Genomic DNA, 16,334 nt, shown 5'->3' with positions numbered 1-16,334 from the left:
GGAACGAAGATGATGTATGATGGAAGATGAATTATCATTGATCTCGTTCAGTTAGTCTCAACAGTTTTTATTGAAAAATGCTGATTAAGTTGGAAAGTTGATCCACAAACCAGGATTTTAAATACCGCATGAGCCTTGTGGCTTATTGGTTCAAAGAGAATAGTGAATGTGAGAGAGAGAGAGAGAGAGGTCAACCCAGCTTTTATTTTTCCTTTCATTCTTTTTTTTTTTTTATTGTCTAACAATATCAAAAACGACAATATGAAGTACAAACGTATGAAGATGAAGAATACTGATCTTCTTTCAGCAGGATCTAAAGTGTATGAAAAGAAACGAAGAATGAAAAAGGAAACGGTGGAATCTATAGAATTTGACTTTGATAAACGACAGTAAGTTGATGATCACCATCCATATGACCGATTATACTAATGATTAATTCCTTTTTTTATTGTTTTAGGGAATTTTTGACAGGATTTCATAAACGAAAACTTGAACGAAAACAAAAAGCTCGAGAAAAATTCAAAGAAAGGGAACGTCAAGAAAAAATCAAGTTTCGTGCAGAAACCAAGGCTGATAGACAACGTCAAGTGGATACACGGATGGCTGAAATGGAGGCTGTATTAAAAGGTAATAATATAAAAGAAGTAGATGTAAAAAAATGATGATACTCACATAATATATATTAGGTGGACAATCGGATGATGACGATGATGATGAAAATGAAACAGTATTTACAGATGGTGAAGAAGAGAATGGAAATACTAACAAAGGACCCAAGGTGAAGGAATTCAAGTCTGCAAAAGCAATGACGACTGTCACAGTAATTGAAGATTTGGATTTGGATGAAGATTAGTTACTTTGATTTTATACTCATTACTTTTGCATATTCTTTTATAAATGGATGATTCCCTTATTTATATATTGTACTTCAAATTCATATTCATGTATCCATTTTCCTTTTCATTTTACTTTTTTAATTGTATTCTGTATTTATTTATTTATTTTTTTTAACAACAAAATAAAAGGATCATTCTTCTTATTACCCCAATTTTTTTTTATTATAATCATGACAGTTTGTACCTGTGCATAGTTGAAATAACATGTGATTCGTATTGGTAAAAGATTGCTATCTGGGATCTGATTGGCTGTCAATTGTCCCCCGTGAAAAAAAAAAAAATGGAAAAAGATGCTTTCCCCCTTCATTTTTCACTTCCTTTTTTTCCTTTATACCTTTTTCTTTCTTTCTTTTTTTCCAATCAACCATTATGAAATTGTAAAGGAAGAATGATATTTTTTTTTTCATCTTTAACCCTTTCTTCTTGTTAGGTATACAACTAAAACTTCCTTTGTTATAGAACAAGATGACTCGACATTACAAAAGTTATTCATCGATAGAACTACTGGAGCCATTCAACTTACTGGTACAAAAAAAAAAAAAAAAGAAAAGAAAAAAAGAAACTATGAAACACTATCTTTTCTCTATTAACTCTTTCTTTTTATTTTTTTTTTTTGTTTAATAGACTCTATACCAAATGTAAAGGATCAGTTAGCCACATCTCTTATCTATGGTATTGTTGGTTTTATTCAACTTCATGCAGGTAAGTACAATATCAGAAAGCAAACAACAAAGTTATTCATCTTTTTCTTTTCTTAATCATCTCATAGGTGAATATCTGATTGTCGTTACTGGACGTGAAAGTGTGGGTGCTCTCAATGGCAAACAGGTTTATCGAGCAACTTCCTTTGAAATCATTCCTCTAGCTCATGGTCTCGCCAACTTGACTACTCAACAGGTAAAATTAAAAAAAATAGAAAAAAAGGTATTCTAATAATGATACATTTTGAATGACTTTGGTTTTTTTTTTTTTTTTTTTTTTTTTTTTTTTTTTTTTTTTACTTAATATAGAAAAGTGATGAAAGTGCCTATGTGGACTTGTTGCAGCAACATTTACAATCAGGCAGCCTTTATTATTCACCAACTTTTGATGTCACCAACTGTTTACAACGACAGGCTCAATCGAATGGAATGGAACCTATTTGGAAACGAGTAAGAAACTAGTGTTGATAAAAGAATCAGGGATATATTAATCTACTATTATTATTATTATTGTTTTCTTTAGGCTGATGAACGATTCTTTTGGAATAAATTTATCTCTACAAAATTGATCCAAGCTTCAAATCAACAGTCCAAGGTAAAATAATTAGCCAAGAAAAAGAGGAAATTATTATACTCATTATTATCATTATTTTTTTCAATTCATAGTTTGGTGATTTTATACTCCCTCTTTTACAAGGATGTAAGTTCAACATGTTATTATAAATAAAGTAAAAAGCGAGAAAACTCATTACCTTTTTTTTTATTATTATTATGATAACTAGTTATCGAACTCAGTGTCTCTCGTGTCAACAATGAAACATTTATATTAGCCCTTATCACTCGCCGTAGCCGTCATCGTCCAGGCACTCGTTTCTTTTCCCGTGGTATTGATGCTCATGGTCATGTCTCTAATTATGTTGAAACTGAACAACTAGTTATCTATGATGGTCCTAATGCAAAACTTCCCTTGACTGGGAAACAACAACTTTCCTATGTTCAAACTCGCGGTTCTGTTCCTATTTACTGGGCTCAAATCATTAATCTCAAGTATACTCCTCGTCTTTGGGTGGGTGATGCCAAGAAGAGTGTAAGTAAAATCACAAAAAAAAGGGGGGGTATAATAGGCATACAGAAAAATCAATAATAATGCTTCTTTTTTTTCGTATGTATGTAGGCTTCTGCTGCACGAGCTCATTTTGATGAACAAATCTCGATCTATGGATCTCAAATCTTGGTCAATCTTGTCAATACTAAAGGATATGAAGTACCTGTGGGTCAAGCATATGCCAACATTGTCAAACAATTGAATGATCCTCGTCTGCATTATACCCATTTTGATTTCCACAAGGAATGTAGTAAGATGCGCTGGCATCGAATTCAATTATTGGTTGAAGAATTGAGAGATCGATTGATTGATCAAGGGTAATCAAAAGATGATATCATTGACGTCCTATCACTAACATGGTTGTTTTTTTATTTTGTCTATAGGTATTATCATTATAATTCAATGGATGGAACCACCAAGAAACAAACATCTGTCGTCAGAACAAATTGTATGGATTGTTTAGATCGTACCAATGTTGTTCAAAGTACTTTGGCAAAATGGATGTTAACTCGACAATTGCGTGAATTGAATATTTTGGCTGAAAACGAAGAATTGAACAATTCATCTCCTTTCATGGCAAAATACAGAGGAGGTAAATGGGACATGGATGAATAGTGATATATTTATTTATTAATATTCAATCTATTTTATTTAGTATGGGCTGACAATGCTGACCGTGTCAGTTGTATGTATTCAGGTACTGGAGCTCTCAAGACTGATTTCACCAGGTATGATCATATAAAAGAAATAATAACAACCGATATTTATTTATTTATTTATTGTTATACATAGAACTGGTCAACGTACTAAAGCTGGTGCTCTTCAAGATTTATCAAACTCGATTACCCGTTATGTCAAGAACAACTTTTTGGATGGTAGCCGTCAAGATGGATATGATTTATTTTTGGGAAATTACAGTGTAGACAAAACGTCAGCACCTTTTTCTGAAGAAAAACCTTTACGTGTGCGTGCCGTACCTCCTATTGTGATATTTGCATTGATCATGTTGTTCTTACACCTGTTGCGACCTGCCATGTTTGGAAGTCATTCCACCATGACTTATTTGACAATTCTTATGTTCTGGTTATCTGTATTGGTGTCTGCAATTAAGTTTGCTTTACGTCATAGTGATCAATTCGTAGCCTTACCTCATTTATCTATTGCGCCGCAGCCAAATGATGAAGCTGGATCCACCACTCCTCCTATGACATCCTTTACTACTGAAAAGCTCTCCAATCCTTCCGTACTCTAGTTTATTCATTTATATATATATTGATTATATAATTATTCACTATTTGTATCCTATTCTTCTCTTTCTCTCTCTTTCTCTCTCTCTCTCTCTCACGCACACACACACTTTTTTTGAGTAAAAAATAGATAATATTCTTTTAATAAAATATCCTTTTTTTTTTTTTTTGTTGTCCCTTTCCTTCGTTGTGGTTGCCTCATATGATATTTTCGTAGCCCGCTTGCGCTTAACATATAAATTTTTTCTGTTTGATGAATTCCCTTTTTTTTTTTTTTTTTTTTTTTTTCAACCTTTTTATCTCTTTTTTCTATATATCTTTCTTTGGGGACCATGGCTCTTGTTCTTATCCGTCAAGCTGTACCTGATGCGGACGAAGCCATTATTGATTACATTGATGGCTATTTGAAGGATGGAGGATTTGAAGACGATGAAGATGCCATTGCTGATTTTGTCAAACCAATCTTGATCGATGCTGGAGGCAAGGAAGACCGTATTGATACATTGTGCAAGGAATTGACAGCCATGTATTTCGACAAACAACATTCGAATGCTCAAAATATATCTAGTCAGAAACTTTCCAAGCTTGATCAGGCTATTACCATGGGTCATCAGTCTGGCATCTCTGCCACGTCGTCACTCAACAAGTCTCATGTGGATCTGGATCATGTGTCTGGTCGTCGAGTACAATCTCAAGTGAATCAAGAAAAGTTGCGCAAAGCTGAAGCCAAGATTGCTTCCAAGATGGCCAAGCGTGCAGAAAGAACGAATCAACGTGTGGAATATGAAGCTTCTCGTCTATTGGAATCCGAACGACAATTACAAGAAGAATACAAACTCTATAATCCTATTTTGGATTACACCACTACCAAGGGCAAGAACAAGGATATTAAGATTGACAACTTTGACATTTCTTTTGCTGGTCGTCGTATCTTGACGGATGCCAATTTGACCATCGCTTTTGGTCGTCGTTATGGTGTCGTTGGTAAAAACGGTATTGGGAAATCTACTTTATTACGTGCCATGGCTCGTCGTGAAATCAATGTACCTACTCATATTTCTTTACTTTATGTGGAACAAGAAGTAAGTTTTTTTTTTTTTTTATTTGCGTATATGAAACCTGATTAACTTTATTTTTTTTTTTTTTTTTTAAATTAGGTGGTTGCTGATGACACTCGGGCTATTGATATGGTACTTCGTGCTGATGTCTGGCGTGAACATTTATTGGAAAAAGAAAGGGAATTGACGGCAAGAATCAGTAATATTGAAGCAGAACAAAATGAAGAAGGTTTGGATGAACAAGTCAAGAAATCATTGGAAGAACAACATGATACATGTCATAGTGAATTGAAGGAAATCTTTTCCAAATTACAAGATATTGAAAGTGATAAGGCTGAATCCAAGTAAGTTATATATATGAAAGATTTTATTATTATTATTATTATTATTCTAACTTATTATTCTAGAGCATCTGCTATTCTTGCTGGTCTCGGATTTGCCGCAGCAGATCAAAAACGGGCAACCAAAGAATTCTCTGGTGGTTGGCGTATGCGTATCTCATTGGCTCGTGCTTTATTCTGTAAACCTGATGTACTTATGTTAGATGAACCTGATAACATGTTGGATATCCCTGCTATTGTATGGTTGGAAAAATACCTTCAAACTTGGCCAAATACCTTATTGGTAGTTTCTCACGACAGAGGTATTAGGAAAAAAAAAAGAAAAGATGAACAGATGGACTAATGATTTATATATATATATATATATATTTATAGAATTCTTGGATGAAGTGGCAACTGACATTTTACATATGCATTCTGAAAAATTGGATTATTACAAAGGCAATTTCTCCAATTTCAATGGTACCAAGGAAGAACGTCGCAAGGCTCAATTGAGGGAATATGAATCACAAATGCAATACCGTCAACATTTACAAGACTTTATTGATCGCTGGCGATACAATGCAAAACGTGCCCCTCAAGCTCAATCTAAAATCAAAATTCTGGAAAAGTTACCTGTCCTGGAACCTCCTGAAGATGAAAAATTAGTCAATTTCCAATTCTCCAATCCTGAACAACTTTCACCTCCTATTTTACAAATGAATGATGTCACTTTTGGTTATACTAAAGATCGTATTATCATTAAACATATCAATTTGGACTTGCGGATGGATTCTCGAGTGGCTATTGTTGGTCCTAATGGAGCTGGTAAAAAAAAAAAAAAAAAAAAAAAAAAAAGGATGATCTATTTTTAATCCTTTTTATTAATTAGGTAAATCCACTATGTTAAAGTTATTGACTGAAGAAAATAAACCCATGAGTGGTTTGGTACATCGTAATGGTCGTCTCCGTATCGCTTACTTTACTCAACATCACATTGATCAATTGGACTTGTCAAAATCTGCAGTGGCATTCATGGCTGAAAAATTCCCTGGGAAGACTGAAGAAGAATATCGTCGTTATTTGGGTTCTTTTGGTATCACTGGTATGGTGGGTTTACAAGTGATGAAGACATTATCTGGTGGTCAAAAATCTCGTGTAGCATTTGCTTGTTTAAGTGCTCAAGGTCCACATGTTCTTGTACTTGACGAAGTAAGTATCCTATTTATTTATATATAATTTTGTTAATTATTATGTTATTAGCCTACCAATCACTTGGATATGGAATCTATGGATGCTTTACAAGATGCTTTGAGTCAATTTAAGGGTGGTGTGATCATTGTTTCTCACGACGAACGATTCATCAATACTGTATGCAATGAAATCTGGATTTGTGATAAGGGGGTTCTTACCAAGTTTAGTGGTACAATCAAGGAATACAAGGAAATGATCTGTCCAACCGAAGCCGTCGTTGCTCTTTAGATCATCAATGGATGTATAGACTAGATATATATATATATATTGCTTGTTGTTCAACCAAATAAAAGAAATTTTTATATATATGGACTTGTTTGATGTTGATTGGAGAATGGGATAATATGGATGGTATTGATCATATTGAACGGTGATGGCTTTCTTGAGATGATCCTTTGGTTGATAGCTATAATGCTGATTTCATGATTTCACCATACTGATTCAATGACGACGATTCTTTTAATGGTATAAGACGGATGATCACTGTCAAAGGTAGGAATAATATACTGCGTTTCGAAAAACTTCAACAGTAGGAGGGACCAAAAAAAAAAAAAAAAAAAAAAAAAAAAAAGGAAAGGGACATCTTTACATTAATATATGCATAAATTGAGATATGTGGCTTCCAAAGCATGACACAAACTTTTATGTTTTAATAGAATATAAAATATATATAAATAAATAAAAAAAAAGAGTGAATGGAAATAATATACTAAAATGACATAATCTAAGGACTTTCTATTAAAAAAAATTATCTAATAATGTTGAGCCATTTCACGACAAGATTTCAATTGATCCAGGTACCATTGACAGGCAGAGATATCATTAGAACTATCTTCCAAACATCTAGCAAAAGCCTTTGCATCAGCATCACAAGCAGAAGCTTGAGGAGGAGGAGCTTGATATTGTTGTTGTTGTTGATATTGTTGTTGTGGAGGAACTTGTTCTTGTGGTTGAGATTCAGAGGATCCACCAAAGAGAGATCCAACACCAGCAGTGATGGCACTACCAGCAGCATGACCAACAGCAACACCCGCAGCAGTAGTGGCCACTATCGTTTTTTTTATATATGAAATCAATAAGAGTTCATGTTCCTTTTTTTTTTTTTTTTTTTTTTTTTTTTTACTTACTTTGAGCGAAAAGACCGGGTTGTTGAGGAGCAGCAGGTTGAGGAACAGCAGGAGGGGCGGCATGACTAGGAGCCATTTGGTGTTGAGGTTGAGCAGGTGGTGCTTGTTGTTGAGTAGGAGCTTGACGAGGAGGAGCAGCAGGACGAGGAGCAGCCATGGTACTAGCTGAACGAGTTTGTTGAGCAGGAGCAGAACGTCTAGTCTAGATACAAACAATTAGTATCCTCTTTGAAATAAAAAATATTTTATATTTATTTTACTTGGCGAGGCATTGCTTCTTAAATTCTTTTGTCAAAAAAAAAAAAAAGGTACGAAAAGGGAAAAAGAAAAAAAAAAATTCGATGAGGGGAATGACCAAGTTTCTTATTTTTTTCCAACCAGGCCTATGACTTGCAATTTTTTTCTTTAAGGAAAAAAAAAAACATAAATGATTGGTCAAAAAGATCAGCGGTATTCAAATGACACAAAAAAAGGAAAAAACGTGTGTGGATGAACCTTCGAGATGCCTCCCGGTTCAATATTCCTCCTTCTGCGTTCCGATTAGAATGCCTGTTTGCATCAATGTTACGATGATTCTTTTTTATATTAAATGGTTCGAAATGAACAATAATTGATGATGGATGATACATTAGAATGAATTCTTCCAAGTGATTATCTTTATTTTCTATTCCTTGTATTCATTGAAATAATTATGATTAAAAATACAAACATGAAGCATAATAATACTGTACAAAAGATATAGTTTAATAGACATTTTTGCTATGAAACCCGCTTGAATGCAGGATGAACTCATAGGATAGATTTCTCCATTTTTTGGTTTTACAGTCAAAAAAAAAAAAACTGCAAGTATTTCAGGTAAAGTTCTTTTTTTTTATGTACTCCGACTGATATCGTCCAGTCAAACATATGAAAATCTTATCATCAAAAAGTTTATCTTTTCCTTTTTTTTTTCTGATTTCCCTTTTCTTTCTTTCTATTTTTTTTTTTCCTGTTACTTATTCCTGCCCTTTCTTCCTTTTTTTTTTTTCCTTTTTCTTTTTTTTCTTTTTCTTCTTCTTTTATTTATCCCAAGCTTTTTTTTTTTTATGACAATGATACAAAGATTCAATAGACAAAGACATAGAATCAAATTACCCTCCTTTTGTAGACACTTTACAGTAAAACCGTCTGTATTACCACCTCACCTAGAACCAAGATCAGCTCGACCACCAGCATCTGCCAAAGCGGATGCTCCTTATCATTTTTATCAAAATAAAGTATTGGAACCTTATCTCAAACAAAGCCTTCATGCTAGCACGATTCGTCAGTATATCATGTATGGACGACATATGACATCGGATAGACTGATCAACAGTGGTAACTGGGTACGCAATGAACTCCTGATTCGCTTGGCTCATCGTATTCGCGACTTTCAACAATTACCTTTCATCATCGGTACCAATCCAAATATAGAGTGGCCTTATCGTCTTTATTGGGGCGCCTTTGAAACCTTACGGAAAACACCAGTGATCAAAACCGCCGAGGACAATGACCAATTCTGTGCGTTATTAGAAGATCTTTTGGAAGATGGACAACAAGTGTTGCCGCGTATGGCTTTAGGTGTGACTGAATGTGCGTCTTATTATGAACAGCATGATCATATCTTGGACCGTTTCCTGAATCGGATGATCAAGTCTCGCATCTCTAGGCGTCTGTTGGCAGAACAACATGTGACATTGACCAAAGCATGTTGTGGTACTTTGGACGACAAATGGACACTGGAATCTTTGGCTCATCGATATGGTAGTCGTGGTGATCAAGTAGGGGTTTTCAATACAGAATGTAGCGCCAAAGCCATCTTTCAACAAGCACAACTACTGGTTCAACAACAGTATCCTTCTCTACCGGATATTCACATGCAAGGAGACAAGGATATTACGTTTGCTTATATACCCGATCAATTGGAACATATCCTTTACGAATTATTACACAATGCCGTAAAATATACAATACAGCAACACTCTCATCCGCCTATCCGTGTTACCATGAGTTCTAACGATACAGATGTTTTCTTCAGATTCTCAGATCAAGCTGGTGGCATTCCTCGATCAAAATATGAACGATTGTGGTCCTATCAAGAACGTGCAAACAATGGTGATTTTACTGATTTTCAACATATACCCAAGATGCCGGTGACATTAGCGGAAAGATTCAAGCAACAATGCGACAAGTTGGAAGAGACAGAACAACCGTTTGGATCTCTTGGTATTGGATTGATTATGAGCAGGGTGTATGCGGAATACTGGGGTGGTGAACTACAAGTGATGACAATGGATGGTTATGGTACGGATGCATATGTTAGGATCCCACGATCTGGTTCCTTGATGGAAAACATTGGTATAGACTCAACAGCACAACATCGACGACATCAACATCATCATCATCATCATCATCATCATGATGCAGCACGACAACAAATCAACAAGAAATATAGCATGGCAACAACAGCGCAATTTGTTCTTAAAGGTTTACCCAATACAAATGGTTGGTCATCATCCTCAATTATCTCGTCATGAAATTATTTAGAGTATGGATTTATTTTTGTTCCCAATTTGTAGATTTACTGTTTTTAATAAACTTTTTATTTGTATCATTATATTTTTCTCTCTTATATTCCACATGTTCCTAACACATAGTTGATGATAATGTAGTTGGACTGATATCTGATGGACGATATAAAAAAAAAAAAAAAAAAAAAAAAAAAAGAACTTTATCCTCGTATTATGCCAAAATAATACCGATCAAACAATTTGCTAAAAAAAAAAAGTCTCATGATCGATCCTATTAAAACCAACTCTGTATAGTCACTACTAATAACTAATACCATTATAAAATAATCATAAAAGAAATGCTCAAATAGAGCGTTTATTAGAATAATAGTAATAAAAGGAGAGAGGAAAAGGTATGTGATGGATAAAAATAATCATCGATAAAAAAAAAAAAAGACATAGTAAGAGAATAAATCAAAAAAGTGAGAATCAATTGATATATATATATAATAATAATAATAATAATAATAATAAAGAAATAAATAAAAATAAATGGAAATCCATTCAGTTGAAGCTACGACCATTGGATAAAGATTGATACATGTCCTCGATTTCTTTCTTGTACACCTTTTGAGCAATTTCACGTTTGAGCTTGAAAGTAGGCGTCAATAGATCATTTTCAACGGAGAATTCTTCAGAAGTCAAATATAATGCACGCATTTGTTCAAAGCCCTTGAGATCATTTTGTTTACCAAAGGCAGTCAAGGTTTTGATCAATTCAGTCTTGACGGCATCAGATCGGTAGATATCTTCACCATTGGCCAAATCCTTTGCCCAAGGACCAAATGTTTCCTTGTCAGGTACAATCACAGCAACCAAGGAGGCTTGTAAAGAATCACCATAAATAAAGGCTTGAGCCACAAGTTCATGTTTTTGATAAACACCTTCAATCTTTTCAGGAGCAATATCTAATCAAAAAAAAAAAAAAATGAGAATCAATGGATGATTTTCTTTTTTTTTTTTATTACTTACATTCACCTTGAGATAATTTGAAAATATTCTTAAGACGATCAATGATGACCACACGACCAGCTTCATCAATCATAGCAATATCACCAGTATGTAAGAAACCATCTGTATCTAAAGTTTCTGCAGTTTTATCAGGAGTTTTGTAATATTCACGCATCACAGAATGACCACGAATACAAAGTTCACCACGGGGATAAGGTTTATCGGTAGAAAGGTAATCCATATCAGGAACATCCACCAACTTGAATTCAGAACAAGGGAAAGGAGCACCTACAACACCTGATGTAGTATCATCCGTCAAAGTTAAACATCCACCACAAAAGTTTTCAGTTTGTCCATATCCTTCATATACAGCCGCCGAGAAACAGATACGCATGAAATCCATCACGTCTGGTGAAACAGGTGCTGATCCACTAAGAATAAATTTAAGTCGTCCTCCTAATTTGGATCGAATCTAGATAAAAAGAAAGAAAATTTTTAATCAAAAAAAAAAAAAAAAAAAAAAAAAAACTTACTTGTCCAAAGACAACACGATCCCATAACCAATGATGTACAGTCTTGTTAAGATAAGATTTTTTGGAATTGAAAGCCTTGAAGAATAAATAACTACTGATACCACCCTTGGCTCTGACACCTGCTAATACCTTATCATAGATACGATTGAATAAACGAGGAACGGAACAAAACACAGTAGGTTTTAATTCAGCAATATCATCCAATAATTTGGTAGTGTCACCCTACATGCAGCAAAAAAAAAAAAAAAAAAAAAAAAAAAAAAAAAAAATTAAATACATATTATTTTTTTTTTTTTTTGGTTACTTACTTGATAATAACCTAAAGCAGCACCACGATAAATATGAAGACCTTGAGCAGTACGTTCAAATACATGAGCAAGAGGAAGATAAGAAATATAAACATCAGAAGAAGTGACATTAGCAAAGGCACCGGATTCACCATTAGCAGCAGCAGCATAAATAGATGCCACACAATTTCCTTGAGTTAAAACAGCACCTTTGGGAACACCAGTTGTACCACTAATCCAAAAAAAAAAGTAAAAATAAGATTAATTATTTCTTTTCAAGAAAAGCTTGGTTTTTTTTTTTAATACCTTGTATAGCAAATAGTGGCAATATCATCAGATGAAGGTAAAGCAGATTCTTCTTTAATATCAGCACCAATAAGTTCAACTTGATTAAAAGTATGAATGATCAAACCTGCTTTTTCAGCTTTTTCTTTTTGAGCAGGATCTACGGAATTTTCCATAATGACAACATGTTTGATAGTAGGTAATCGATCCTTTAATTGAGTGATATTATTGAGTTTATCAGCAGTGGCGACAATATATTCCATTTCAGTTTGATTGACAATATGTTCAATAGCTTCAGCACCAAGAGTATCATATAAAGCAACAATCATAAAACCTTGACGATAACTAGCTAGTTCAGTCATAGTCTATATCAAAAAATAAAAAAAAAAAGTTAAGAGACAAAACCCTCATTTAATTCCTCTAAACTTTACCCATTCAGGTCGATTGATAGCATAAACACCAATGGCTTTTTGTCGACTTAATCCAAGTTGAAGTAACCCTTTTCCAAAATTTTCCACACGGGTACGTACTTCCTTATGGCTTTGCCATACATATTCTTTTGCTTCCCCATTTTCCATACGTCGAGCACCCAAGAAAGGTTTATCTATATATATAAAAAAAAAAAGATGAATCATCAAAATATCATCCCTTCCCTTTTTCCCCCCTTTTGTATTCCTCCTTTTTTTTTTGAATGATGATTCTCTCTTTTACGTTCCCCTCTTTTTCTTTTGTACATGATTTCAATATTATCCTTTTGTTATATCCCAAAAAAAAAAAATTCAAAGTAATCATCATCACCCTCATTTGTTATGCAATACGTCAACAAATAATAAAAATAGAGACCCATTCCAACCACTTTTTTTTTTCTTTAAAAAAAAAACAAAAAAAAAAAAAAAAGAAAAAAAAGAAAACTTACCACCACCCACTTTATTTCCACAAAGATAAAGATCCCATAGAGTATAGATTTGATCAGGATGATCAAGTAACTTGTCTGCGAATTTGAAATGGCGCATGACGGCTGTTTCACCAGGCTTTTTCTCCAATCCAGCAACAGGTACGGTATAGGGTGGATTGAAAAGTGTCATTATACTATGTATATAAATGTATAATAAAAAAAAAGAAGTAAAGGAAAAAAAAAAAAAAAAGAAGTAAAAGACAAAGAAGAGGAAAAAAAAAAAAAAAAAAAAAAAAAGGAGGTAAAAGCTTTTTTTTTCTTTTCTATTTTTTATTTTTTTTTTGGGGGAAAGAAAAGACTATATATCAATGGGGTTTCTATGAAAATCAAAATAAGGTAGTCGGGGAATGAATCTAAGCTATAGAGAGAGAGAGAAAGTACGTGTAACATCTTTCATTTTTTTGTAGTGGGTTCTAACTGTAATTTACCATCTATAATAGAAGCATGGATACCCATTTCATCTAATATTTCATTTTGTACTGCTTGAATTGGAGTCAATTCGGCTATCATTTGTTGGTTTTCAAAGTTGTCTTCTAATAAATGTCTTAATGTTACTGTAGCATATTCACGAATATCTATAATATATATCGTTAGTATATCATTATCATCTTTACTATTATTATTATTATTACAAGGATTATTATCATCAATCTTCATTTGATTTAAAATCAAAGGTAATCCACCACTAGTACGAACCTAATAAAAATATATATATAGTTTTAGTTTCATCAGTTTAAAAATAAATACCGTTGTTTACCTTGTCTTGAACTATTTTATCTTTATAACAAAGTAAGCCAATACATCTAACTATTTCCCTTTTCACAAAATTGAATCCAATTCTTGATTTTTCTTTGTCATTCCAATCCACCATTGTTTCACACTGTCGTAAAAGATCTTAAAAGGTAAAATTTAGAATTAGTAAATAAACCACAGACCATCCTTCCTTCGTGTCACAATATTTTTTTTTTTGACATTTTTTTTTAATGTGTTACCAATGATTATTATCAGTCCATTTCGATCCATCAAGCTAGATTTCATATCATTAATTGTTGTTTCAAGTAAAAGATTGACAATTTGTAAAAGTAATACTAAACATGTATACATCAAACTAACAGTATGAAGGTCCAAATTCGATAGGATATCCCGATGACTGACCACTGCATGTTCGATCACTGTACAAGCTTGTTTTGATAATAAGCATAATACATCACCTAGTTTTCCATAATCTATCATCGTTAGTGGTACCGAAATATCCGGATGTTTATATAATGTAGAATCCAGTAACTTGATAATCACCATTTGGTTTTGATTGATTTCATCTCTACTAATCATAAATAAATAATAATAATAATAATAAAAAATAGAATGAGTCATCATAAATAAAAATCAATTCATCATTTGTTCTTACTTATTTGAATCTTCTTTTAATGCATCCATTATATCTACAAAATAACCATACTTGAATAATTCACTGACAATAATATATCTTTTTTAAAAAAAAAAAAAAAAAGTGTTGAGTTCAAAAAAAAAAGATAGTTGTGTTTCTCTTCGGTTGTTTAGTTTACCCGAGTTCGAAATGTTGATTAGATTCTTCAGTATGAGATCGATCGATTTCCATCAAGACAGCTTGAAGGTAAGCCAATCCACCATCTGATTTCACTAGCATTTCACTAAATATATCATTAGAAAATAATTTATATATATATATATCTTACCATCTATGTTTATTATTCCGTATACATTGAGATATCAATACCAAACCGCTTGTTACTGTATCCTTGTCATTTGCTTCAATCACCTTACTATCAAAAAAAAAAAAATCAACATAATTTTAAAGTATATATTCCATTGATTATACTTACTTCCATAGAAAAGGATGTTGTTCTTTACACCAATGAGTCCATACAATATTGAGAACCATTTCATTTCCAGTCACCATGTTACAAGCTGCTTGAGTACATACACGAACTACCATCATGCCTAATTCATTAAAAATCAAGATTGAGTTTTTTTTTTTTTATTCTTTATTAACATTTTCATTATATTTTAACTTTACTTGATTCATCCATATGAGGTAAATAATGTAAAATCAAAGGAGTTAAAGCATAGATTACTTTAGTATTCCTGTTTATTATATATTAAAGAAAAGAAAAAAAAAAGGTGAATACATTATTTTTTAATTTTGATAAAATATATATCTTCTTACAAAGCCAATAATTGTCCTTCTCTATTTTCTGCAGTGACATTACGTGCTAGTTTGATCAATTCTATTAAACAGGTGATAGATAATAATAATGTATTTTTGTTTTCTAGATCAATAAGAATGGTATATATATTTTGCCAAAAAGTTAAATCCCTTCCAAGATTTAGTCTAGTTATAATAATTAAGTTTAATAAAAAATAATATATTTCTTTATTATTATTATTATTACCGAAAGGATGTATCTGCTAAGGTACGTTGTAAAGTTGTTTTAAGATTCTTTTCTAATTCATCAGTCAATATATTATGCTGTATAAATTGATCCAAAAGTTTTATAATCTGATCCATATTATTATAAGAACCAAAAAATAAAAAAATAAAAAAATAAAATTATATCGATCGGGACGGAATTTTAAAAATAAATACAGTATTATTATGAATGGGATGGATGATAATCATTATGAATAACCCTTTTTTCTATTACCAGGAGAAATAAATAATAAAACCAAAAAAAAGAAAAAAGAGAGTGAATGATCAAATGAAATGGTTGTGCGTTTTTTTTTTTTTTTTTATTATTCGTTCATAAAAGGAAAGACCCGTATTTGGTCACAATCCTTACAAAAGGGTAAAAAAAAAAAAAAAAGTACCTATTTATATACCAACTTATTGTTAACAAAAAAAAAAAAAAAAAAAAAAAAGTTCGAAAATAACCAAGTTTCCTGTTTTAATAAAATTCAAAATATTTTTTTTTTCACGCGAGAAGTAAAAGAAAAAGGGGAAGAATTTACTGATTTTTCATAATATAAAAAGGTACTCCTCGCTGACCT

General features: G+C 32.5%; 7 protein-coding genes across 7 annotated transcripts; 4 read left to right on the top strand and 3 right to left on the bottom strand.

Annotated features, from left to right (window-relative positions):
* Nucleotides 1-224: 224 nt before the first annotated feature.
* Nucleotides 225-1,045, top strand: BX664DRAFT_343721 (nucleolar protein 12). The gene is made up of 3 exons (XM_051547358.1): nt 225-389; nt 458-627; nt 687-1,045. The coding sequence occupies exons 1-3, from the start codon at nt 262-264 to the stop codon at nt 851-853; spliced, it is 465 nt and encodes a 154-aa protein (XP_051396124.1). The 5' UTR covers nt 225-261; the 3' UTR covers nt 854-1,045.
* Nucleotides 1,046-1,245: 200 nt separating this feature from the next.
* On the top strand, nt 1,246-4,100 carry BX664DRAFT_343720 (SacI homology domain-containing protein). The gene is made up of 12 exons (XM_051547357.1): nt 1,246-1,273; nt 1,327-1,421; nt 1,521-1,598; nt 1,666-1,793; nt 1,907-2,047; nt 2,121-2,192; nt 2,264-2,297; nt 2,380-2,684; nt 2,772-3,019; nt 3,086-3,294; nt 3,358-3,430; nt 3,495-4,100. Exons 1-12 carry the CDS (start codon nt 1,266-1,268, stop codon nt 3,952-3,954), a joined length of 1,851 nt encoding a protein of 616 aa, XP_051396123.1. The 5' UTR covers nt 1,246-1,265; the 3' UTR covers nt 3,955-4,100.
* Nucleotides 4,101-4,237: 137 nt separating this feature from the next.
* Nucleotides 4,238-6,885, top strand: BX664DRAFT_362658 (P-loop containing nucleoside triphosphate hydrolase protein). The gene is made up of 6 exons (XM_051548329.1): nt 4,238-5,031; nt 5,107-5,351; nt 5,415-5,650; nt 5,724-6,155; nt 6,220-6,539; nt 6,591-6,885. Exons 1-6 carry the CDS (start codon nt 4,282-4,284, stop codon nt 6,807-6,809), a joined length of 2,202 nt encoding a protein of 733 aa, XP_051396122.1. The 5' UTR covers nt 4,238-4,281; the 3' UTR covers nt 6,810-6,885.
* Nucleotides 6,886-7,277: 392 nt separating this feature from the next.
* Nucleotides 7,278-8,045, bottom strand: BX664DRAFT_343714 (uncharacterized protein). The gene is made up of 3 exons (XM_051547356.1): nt 7,969-8,045; nt 7,709-7,910; nt 7,278-7,629 (listed from the first exon to the last, which is right to left on the bottom strand). Exons 1-3 carry the CDS (start codon nt 7,978-7,980, stop codon nt 7,334-7,336), a joined length of 510 nt encoding a protein of 169 aa, XP_051396121.1. The 5' UTR covers nt 7,981-8,045; the 3' UTR covers nt 7,278-7,333.
* Nucleotides 8,046-8,726: 681 nt separating this feature from the next.
* Nucleotides 8,727-10,432, top strand: BX664DRAFT_343713 (branched-chain alpha-ketoacid dehydrogenase). Its single transcript, XM_051547355.1, has one exon. It carries the CDS (start codon nt 8,794-8,796, stop codon nt 10,261-10,263), a length of 1,470 nt encoding a protein of 489 aa, XP_051396120.1. The 5' UTR covers nt 8,727-8,793; the 3' UTR covers nt 10,264-10,432.
* Nucleotides 10,433-10,581: 149 nt separating this feature from the next.
* BX664DRAFT_343711 (uncharacterized protein) lies at nt 10,582-13,492 on the bottom strand. Its single transcript, XM_051547354.1, has 7 exons — nt 13,269-13,492; nt 12,784-12,956; nt 12,374-12,717; nt 12,089-12,299; nt 11,781-12,002; nt 11,269-11,719; nt 10,582-11,204 (listed from the first exon to the last, which is right to left on the bottom strand). The coding sequence occupies exons 1-7, from the start codon at nt 13,435-13,437 to the stop codon at nt 10,801-10,803; spliced, it is 1,974 nt and encodes a 657-aa protein (XP_051396119.1). The 5' UTR covers nt 13,438-13,492; the 3' UTR covers nt 10,582-10,800.
* A 55-nt stretch (nt 13,493-13,547) lies between these two features.
* On the bottom strand, nt 13,548-15,957 carry BX664DRAFT_343710 (spinocerebellar ataxia type 10 protein domain-containing protein). The gene is made up of 11 exons (XM_051547353.1): nt 15,740-15,957; nt 15,514-15,678; nt 15,364-15,431; nt 15,170-15,287; nt 15,023-15,109; nt 14,873-14,977; nt 14,716-14,793; nt 14,300-14,631; nt 14,065-14,201; nt 13,940-14,003; nt 13,548-13,882 (listed from the first exon to the last, which is right to left on the bottom strand). Exons 1-11 carry the CDS (start codon nt 15,853-15,855, stop codon nt 13,701-13,703), a joined length of 1,452 nt encoding a protein of 483 aa, XP_051396118.1. The 5' UTR covers nt 15,856-15,957; the 3' UTR covers nt 13,548-13,700.
* Between the last annotated feature and the right edge of the window lie 377 nt (nt 15,958-16,334).

This window comes from Halteromyces radiatus (assembly GCF_025201355.1).
Source record: "Halteromyces radiatus strain CBS 162.75 chromosome Unknown BX664scaffold_11, whole genome shotgun sequence".
In the NCBI taxonomy this organism is placed as follows: domain Eukaryota; kingdom Fungi; phylum Mucoromycota; class Mucoromycetes; order Mucorales; family Cunninghamellaceae; genus Halteromyces; species Halteromyces radiatus.
The sequence above is the reverse complement of the archived record's forward strand: the minus strand, read 5'-3'. Positions and strand labels throughout refer to the sequence as shown.

Excerpts from the sequence above, each read along its gene's own strand:
- BX664DRAFT_343721 (XM_051547358.1), top strand. The coding sequence starts at position 262 with ATGAAGTACAAACGTATGAAGATGAAGAATACTGATCTTCTTTCAGCA. Across the intron at positions 390-457 it reads TTTGACTTTGATAAACGACA|GGAATTTTTGACAGGATTTC; the intron begins GTAAGTTGATGA and ends TTATTGTTTTAG. Across the intron at positions 628-686 it reads AATGGAGGCTGTATTAAAAG|GTGGACAATCGGATGATGAC; the intron begins GTAATAATATAA and ends AATATATATTAG.
- BX664DRAFT_343720 (XM_051547357.1), top strand. Across the intron at positions 1,599-1,665 it reads TTTTATTCAACTTCATGCAG|GTGAATATCTGATTGTCGTT; the intron begins GTAAGTACAATA and ends ATCATCTCATAG. Across the intron at positions 3,431-3,494 it reads CTCAAGACTGATTTCACCAG|AACTGGTCAACGTACTAAAG; the intron begins GTATGATCATAT and ends TGTTATACATAG.
- BX664DRAFT_362658 (XM_051548329.1), top strand. The coding sequence starts at position 4,282 with ATGGCTCTTGTTCTTATCCGTCAAGCTGTACCTGATGCGGACGAAGCC. Across the intron at positions 5,032-5,106 it reads TACTTTATGTGGAACAAGAA|GTGGTTGCTGATGACACTCG; the intron begins GTAAGTTTTTTT and ends TTTTTAAATTAG. Across the intron at positions 6,540-6,590 it reads ATGTTCTTGTACTTGACGAA|CCTACCAATCACTTGGATAT; the intron begins GTAAGTATCCTA and ends TTATGTTATTAG.
- BX664DRAFT_343714 (XM_051547356.1), bottom strand. Across the intron at positions 7,630-7,708 it reads ACCCGGTCTTTTCGCTCAAA|TGGCCACTACTGCTGCGGGT; the intron begins GTAAGTAAAAAA and ends AAAAAACGATAG.
- BX664DRAFT_343713 (XM_051547355.1), top strand. The coding sequence starts at position 8,794 with ATGACAATGATACAAAGATTCAATAGACAAAGACATAGAATCAAATTA.
- BX664DRAFT_343711 (XM_051547354.1), bottom strand. The coding sequence starts at position 13,437 with ATGACACTTTTCAATCCACCCTATACCGTACCTGTTGCTGGATTGGAG. Across the intron at positions 12,718-12,783 it reads CTATCAATCGACCTGAATGG|ACTATGACTGAACTAGCTAG; the intron begins GTAAAGTTTAGA and ends TTTTTGATATAG. Across the intron at positions 11,205-11,268 it reads CAAATTATCTCAAGGTGAAT|ATATTGCTCCTGAAAAGATT; the intron begins GTAAGTAATAAA and ends TTTTTTGATTAG.
- BX664DRAFT_343710 (XM_051547353.1), bottom strand. The coding sequence starts at position 15,855 with ATGGATCAGATTATAAAACTTTTGGATCAATTTATACAGCATAATATA. Across the intron at positions 14,202-14,299 it reads TGGACTGATAATAATCATTG|ATCTTTTACGACAGTGTGAA; the intron begins GTAACACATTAA and ends TTACCTTTTAAG. Across the intron at positions 14,004-14,064 it reads ATAAAATAGTTCAAGACAAG|GTTCGTACTAGTGGTGGATT; the intron begins GTAAACAACGGT and ends TATTTTTATTAG.